General features: G+C 52.2%; 1 protein-coding gene across 1 annotated transcript; it reads left to right on the top strand.

The window, feature by feature from the left end:
• Positions 1-238: 238 nt before the first annotated feature.
• LOC136522573 (beta-1,2-xylosyltransferase XYXT1-like) lies at positions 239-2,494 on the top strand. Its single transcript, XM_066516380.1, has 3 exons — positions 239-508; positions 569-739; positions 863-2,494. Exons 2-3 carry the CDS (start codon positions 586-588, stop codon positions 2,203-2,205), a joined length of 1,497 nt encoding a protein of 498 aa, XP_066372477.1. The 5' UTR covers positions 239-508; positions 569-585; the 3' UTR covers positions 2,206-2,494.
• Positions 2,495-7,144: the final 4,650 nt, after the last annotated feature.

The following is a 7,144-nucleotide window of genomic DNA, read 5'->3' as shown; positions in this document are numbered from 1 at the left end:
CCGGAGACAAGGAAGGCGACGACGAGGAGCCGGAAAAGACGATGCGACTTCAGTCAGTATCAGCTCGTTCCCGTGATCATCCTGATCATCAATCAAGGCAGAAAGAAAAAGTTTAAAAGAATGAAACCAAAGAAAAGAAAAGGGAAGGGAAAGCGGCGACGAAACGTGGTTTCCATGAACTCGCGCATCCCAGCTGGTCTGGTTGGTTTCTTTCAACCGACGAGAGAGAGCGAGCGGATTTGTTTCGAATAATTTTTCTTTATAAAACTCTTCCTGCCTGCCTGCCTGCCTTTCAAATCGTGGAGTCTTCTCCACGGCCACTACCGCCCTGCCTCGCTGTTCCCGGCGATTAACAATGCATTTGTTTAATTCCGCCCTGCTCGTCTACTCATAATTAATCGCTCCGTACTTCTCCGGCTGGCCGGCCTTCCCCCTGCTTCAAAAGCGCTCCGTCGTTCATGAGTGCCGCCGGCGTCGTCAGGGTCAAGCACAGCGTAGCGGCTCTGCGGTTTTTATGGTTGTAAAGCTGCCGGTGGTGGTGGTGGAGCAGCAGCAGCAGCTGAAGAAGAAGAAGAAGATTCTGAGATGAAGCCGCCGGCGCCGCTGCCGAGGAGCGGGAGCAAGAAGGGCAGGGCCGCTGCCTTCTGCAACCTCCCGCTTCTCCTCCTCATCGGCGCCATCCAGTTCCTCGTCATCTACTCCCCCGCCATCGATCGCTACATGGTCATGGTCACCAAAGGTATCGCTGTTTATTTGGGCCATTTCATTTGATCGATCATATCACGCATTGCGTTTTCTCAATCCCAGCAAAGTAAGCATTCGTCGCATTCACTGATTCCATGGCGATTTTGGTGTTTTCCAGGCAAGCCTGGGTTCCCGTCGCTGCTGCTAGACGGCAGGAGAGGCTTCAGGCTGGTGGAGGAGGAGACCATCCCGGAGCCCCGGGTGCGGTGCGACTTCGCGGACCCGAGGTCGGACGTGTGCGAGCTGGAGGGCGCCATCCGCATCCGCGGCAGCACGTCGGAGGTGTTCGTGGTCGCCCCCGCCGGTGCCGATGGTCTGCTGGCGGCGAACGTGACGGGTCTGGCGCCCGGGATGAACGCGACGAGCTGGACGATCCAGCCGTACACGCGCAAGGGCGAGGCCCGCGTGATGCGGAGCATCGCGACGCTGACGGTGCGCGTGGTGGCCCCCGGCGACGCGCCGCCCTGCACGGTGCGTCACGACGTCCCGGCCGTGGTGTACTCCAACGGCGGCTACTGCGGCAACTACTACCACGACTTCAACGACAACATCATCCCGCTGTTCGTGACGGCGCGCCACCTGGGCGGCGAGGTGCAGCTGTTGGTGGCGCAGAAGCAGGCGTGGTGGTTCCACAAGTACCGGGAGATCGTGGACGGGCTCACCAACTACGAGGCCGTGGACCTGGGCGGCGGCGACGGGGGCGGCGACGGGGAGGAGGTGCGGTGCTTCCGCAGAGCCACGCTGGGGCTGCATAGCCACAAGGACCTGAGCATTGACCCGCGCCGCGCGCCGCGGAACCTGTCCATGGTCGACTTCAAGCGCTTCCTCATGTGGCGGTACGCGCTGCCGCGAGAGCACGCCATCCGGCTGGAGGAGGAGGAGGCGGCCGGGGCCGCGCGGAGGAGGCCCCGGCTGCTCGTCGTCACCCGCCGGTCGCGGCGGCGGTTCGTCAACCTCCCGGAGATCGTGGCGCTGGCGGAGGAGGTCGGGTTCGACGTGACGGCGTCGGACCTGATGTCGGCGTCGGCCAAGAACAAGGCCGCCGGCGGGGTCGGGGACGAAGGGCACTCGCGCATGGCGGACGCGTCGAAGCTGGTGAACTCGTTCGACGCGATGGTGGCGGTGCACGGGTCCGGGCTGACCAACCTGGTGTTCCTGCCGATGAACGCGGTGGTGGTGCAGGTGGTGCCGCTGGGGCGGATGGAGGGCCTGGCCATGAACGAGTACGGGGTGCCGCCGCGAGACATGAACATGCGGTACCTCCAGTACAACATCACGGCGGAGGAGAGCACGCTGTCGGAGGTGTACCCGAGGGCGCACCCCGTGCTGCTGGACCCCATGCCCATCCACGAGCAGAGCTGGTCGCTCGTCAAGGACGTCTACCTCGGGAAACAGGATGTCAGGCTCGGCGTCCGACGGTTCAGGCCCGTCCTCCTCAAGGCCATCCAGCTGCTCCGGTGACGGTAACTGACATTGATTGCCTCGCCACCGCCGGCTGGCCGCCGCCCGGCTCTCCCTCTCACTCCTCCGATGACCAATGTACAATCTCCACTCCAATATGCGATTGAGGTAGATGACATGTGACTACAGAAACATGATACAAACAGTGATCCAATTCTCACCATGTTTTCCTACTTTCTTTTTTCTTTTTTTTTTCTCACACGGCGACATGTAAAATTTCACAATCGATCGATGAATTAGCTGTCGTTGTTGCTCAAAGCAACGACGTTTTTTTTTTGTATGAACGGAACTCCTGTACTATACTTTACACACACAAAAAGAGGAACTCCTGTACTATACAAGCACAAGCAAGCGCCCCTGTGATTGTGGTGGTTGCCAACAAAGAGAACAAAATCATGTGATGCACGATGCAAGAAGCTCGTGCGCTTGCCAAACAGAGGTTCGGTGCACCGACGAACGAAGCTCGAGTTGGGCCGTCGGTGGGGAAGAGATTAACTGGGCTGTGAATAGAAAAACGGGCCGCCAAGCTAGCAGGTGCGTGCTGGGCTGAAAACCATCGTGCAAGGCCCATTACTTATATTAAAAAAAAAAGGAACAAAACTTTGGATACAGTATTTTAAAAATAAAATACTACTACAAATGAACAGATCAGTCAAAGTCGGAGTTAAAATTGCACGGATAGACACACGCACTCACGGTCACAGATTATATTGCTACTAGTCGAGTTAAAACTCTTGGGAATGAATAATGAATGAATTTAGCCGCCGTTACTCTCTTATCATCTTGAGAAAACGAGGGGACACAGACACACAGGGGAATGCATGCAGACCCGATACGAGAGGTCGCCATGCATTGCATTGCATGCCACTCGACCGTTCCAGCTTCGTGTGCTAGCTAGGCTGCTAGCTTAGCTGCATTGAACACTCGAACGCCATCCTCCGCTATAAAAAGGCCTCAACTCGATCTACGGGAGATACCACACGAAGAATATCTTCTACCAAGAAGACTGATCGATCAGCAGGCTAGCTACACTAGCAGATCGAGCCAGAGAGAGAAGATGGGCGGCAAGGGAGGCGGCGGCGGAGGTGGTGGCAAGGGCGGAGGCGGAGGCGGAGACGGCGGCAAGGGTGGAGGCGGAGGTGGCGGTGGTAGCAAGAGCGGCGGCAGCGGTGGCGGAGGAAAGGGAGGCGGCGGCAAGGGTGGAGGCGGAGGTGGCGGTGGTAGCAAGAGCGGCGGCAGCGGTGGCGGAGGAAAGGGAGGCGGCTCTTACTCCGGCGGAGGAGGTGGTGGTGGGAAGTCGGCCGGCGGTGGATCAGGCGGCGACGGCATGATGAAGGCGCCCGGCGGCGACGGCGCGTACATCTCCCGCTCCGGCTTCGAGTCCAACCCGCAGGGCTACTTCCAGGGCCTCAACCAGGGAGGAGGCAACAAGTAGTAGATCGATCGAGCTAGACTGCTGCTGCTGGTTGACAAGCGTGTGATGTCTGCATGGACCGTCAGTGTCCATAGCTTCTAAATAATGTAAAATGAAATGTTGCTGCGCCGACCGCATGCAGCGGTGCAGCCCATGCGTACTACTACTACTATCTCGTGTCTATGGCGTCGTCGTTTCAGCTTAATTTATTTGGTCGCTTGTTTCAAAGCAGTGGTCGAGATGATCTGCTGTATGGAACGTGAAATATGTGCTTTCTGTGGCTCGCTCGTACGCTTTGTCGACGACGAAATGTTGTTCAATTTTTTTCCCATAGACATGCATGTCATATTATTGGCACATGGCAGCGGTACATGGATCGTCTTATTTATGGTGATGTTTGGCTCGGGTGATGTTTGGCTGCGAGAAACACGTTTTAGGTTCTATGTGGAATCACTGCTACATGACACGGAGAGAAACGTTTTAGGAAGAATCATTTGAAACTGATTTTTGGTTTTTACCAAATTGTTCTATGAATCGATTCTGGTAGAGAAATATTATTTCTATAGAGAATTTGGATAAAAAATGTTCCTATGAAATTTGGAAAAAAAAATCAATATGCACCATGTAATCGTGCATACCGTACATCTGAACCGTGCTACGTGGGTGCTGTGTGCATCCGATGGGAGGTGTTCAGCGGCTGACCGCGTGGGAGCCAAGTGGGCCGAAGCACGGAGCCGAGTGGGCGATGAGGACAGCCGTCGATTCTCCTTGGGTGGAGACGTGGCAGTCGATAGGAAAGTGTATGCATGGAAGCTTAGTACATACTGTATGCATAGAATTTTTTTTCCGAAAATTTAGAACCCCGCCACAAACACGCCTTTTGACACAAAGACAAATGAATGTGAGATGAAGATGTCTATTGTTTTACGATGAAGATATACAATTGAGTGCATCGTAGTTGTTACATAAGTTGGTTGTCATTCAACATATATATAGGGACGAAGCCAGGAAAAAATTCAGGAGGGACTGAACAAAAGAATAGAGGTTTTTTTATCTTCTCTTAACCTTAGCTCCTCCTACCTAATACATATATGCATAAAATTTTAAGGGAAGGCTTAGGGGGCTCCACATGCCCAGGATCAGTAGGGGGGCCCAGCCCCACCGCTGGCTCCGTCGTTGTATATAGTATATTTTTTCTATGTACTCCGTTGAAATATACAAGACGTAGCTGATTTTCTTTTTTCATGCATGTCGGATCCATGCTATGTGTTCCTTGCGTGGTGGGGTTTATTTTGTTTGGACTTGATTTCAATTTTGATTTGATTCTGAAAACATCCGTTGGTTTTCATCGAGCACGTTTGACCTGGACTTTTGCATTTTAGACGGAAGAAAGATGCTTTTTCTTGCTCGTTCGGCACACGTACTTTTGCGTTCTGAGGAAATTGAACCGGACGTGATGTGGAACGAGGAGCGAGAGATGAAGTGGCGGGCTCCAATCTCAATTGAATCCTTCGTGTGCCGTAAGTACGTGCCAGTGTGAAAGAGGCGAATCAATGATTAAGGGCATGTAGATCTTTTTCTATTTTGATTCAATGGGAGAAAGAGAAATGATTATGTGGCTGAAAGTAATTCTCTTGGAGAATTCACTTTCTTCATCATACAATAACTTACATAATACTATTTGACACGAACCTTTATAGATTTAGCCTGGAAGTTGCTTTGATATTTTAATACAACACATGGTGTAGAATGTGGAATCAACATGGTGGTAGGTGTTGGCTCTCAATATATTTAATTATATTGCTCTATTAGACCTAGCTGTCATTGACTTCAGTTCCTCTAAGCTAGTGGAGACTCATCCATAGCGTGTATTACTGGCTAGGGTGAGCACATGGTTCAAGGGAACCATTACAGGCCCGTTTAGTTCAAACTCCAAGAACAAAAATTTTCAGATTCCTGTACCAGAATTTGCGGCACATGCGGAGTTTAGTGCGAAAAAAAAACCAATTCAGTCATCAATTGCGCGAGAAATTTAGCTAATGTCCTATGGACAATATTGCCCATCAAGAAAGTGCTTACAGTTGCCAAACCAAAAATTTTCGGAACTAAACGCCTAGGGGGATAGAGGCGTTCTGTTGTCCTGTCATAGAGTCAACGACATTCTTGCGGGAAACGCCTCTCATCCCGTCCATTACCGCGTGGGTGAGGAGGCTCGCCTGCATGAGATCATCTACTAGGGAGGGAGTGGGTGACCAACAAAGAAAAAAAGAATTGGAGGAGGTAGCGGGACTATGGGATGACCACCAAGAACGAATCCACGCCGTCTCACAGGTTCACCTGCATCTACATTTATTCACCTACATTGAAGCCAGGGTGAAGTCATAAGGGGTCGCTCGTCGAAGACGTACCAAAGATGGGAGAAGCGATGGACTCGAGTGGGCAGGCTAGCGCCAGAAGAAGCACAGCATATGCTATTTTCTCACATAGTATGGGGGACCGGCTCAAGTGGTAGACCAGAGACACTGAGGGGTGGGCGACACCACTTGAGTTGGGAGACGGGAGGCCGTGGTTGCAGCGCTCGGGTGGGAGACGAGAAGGGTGAGCGATGGAGCTTAGGTGTGACTCGACCACCCAAGAGACTAGAGTGTGTCGGCTTGTGTAACACCCTCGGCATTATGTCCATAAATAAATTACTAAATCATAGTCATGAGCATCATGTTTACGTGATAATGCATGTGATGGACTGAATAGATAAAGTATTGCAACCTAAATTGATCAATAAAAACGCTAAACGAGAAGCTATTCCATAACTCAGGCAATTATCAAGTAGGGTTTTAAACTAATTTTTATGGAACAAAATACTATAGAACATGTGTGTGATACTTAAATAAAGTTTGAAGTACAAACTTTGTAGATGATAATAAAATACTTGCTGTGGAAAAATAACTATTGCTAGCTAATATTTCTAATAGCCTAAAAATAGAACTTGAAATCAAATTCAGCTCAAGACCTAGAAAAATTCTTAAGTCCAATAACAGTATGGCAATGCTATGTTGGTGAATTAATTCTAGAAAATTTAGCCAAAGATCAGTGCAATGTTTTTTCTCCTTATGGTAGCCAGATGTACCTCCTTCAGCATGGTCAAGGTGGTTTAGCCGCAACCGAGTTGGATTAGTGTTGAGAGATGCTTTAAAATACGTGCATGAACATGGTCTCGGGCTGCCTGGCCTGTGCGCGTGGTCACCACGCGCGGCTACTCTGTGTCGTCGCGCCGTCCTCGCCCGCGTTGTCCAGTTGAGGCCGACATGGCTCAGCCGTGGCTTGGCTACGGTCTGGCTGCGGCTAGCCGCCGCGCCTGCCGTTGGCCTCCTGCCCCGGCCAGCTGTTGGCCACTACGCACCGACGACCGCCGCTGCCGATCTGCTGCCCCGCCCGCTGCCGCACTGCTCCTGTGCTGCTGCCCTCCCTACCTCGCGCTATGGCGCAGCCGCTGCCGCTACTGCTCGCCTCACCGCGCACGTGGCC

Source organism: Miscanthus floridulus, chromosome 18, assembly GCF_019320115.1.
Source record: "Miscanthus floridulus cultivar M001 chromosome 18, ASM1932011v1, whole genome shotgun sequence".
Taxonomy (NCBI): domain Eukaryota; kingdom Viridiplantae; phylum Streptophyta; class Magnoliopsida; order Poales; family Poaceae; genus Miscanthus; species Miscanthus floridulus.
Note: the sequence above shows the minus strand (reverse complement) of the source record. Positions and strands in the feature narration are given on the sequence as shown.

Coding starts and splice junctions, on each gene's coding strand:
- LOC136522573 (XM_066516380.1), top strand. CDS start 586: ATGAAGCCGCCGGCGCCGCTGCCGAGGAGCGGGAGCAAGAAGGGCAGG. Junction 740..862: donor CATGGTCATGGTCACCAAAG/GTATCGCTGTTT, acceptor GGTGTTTTCCAG/GCAAGCCTGGGTTCCCGTCG.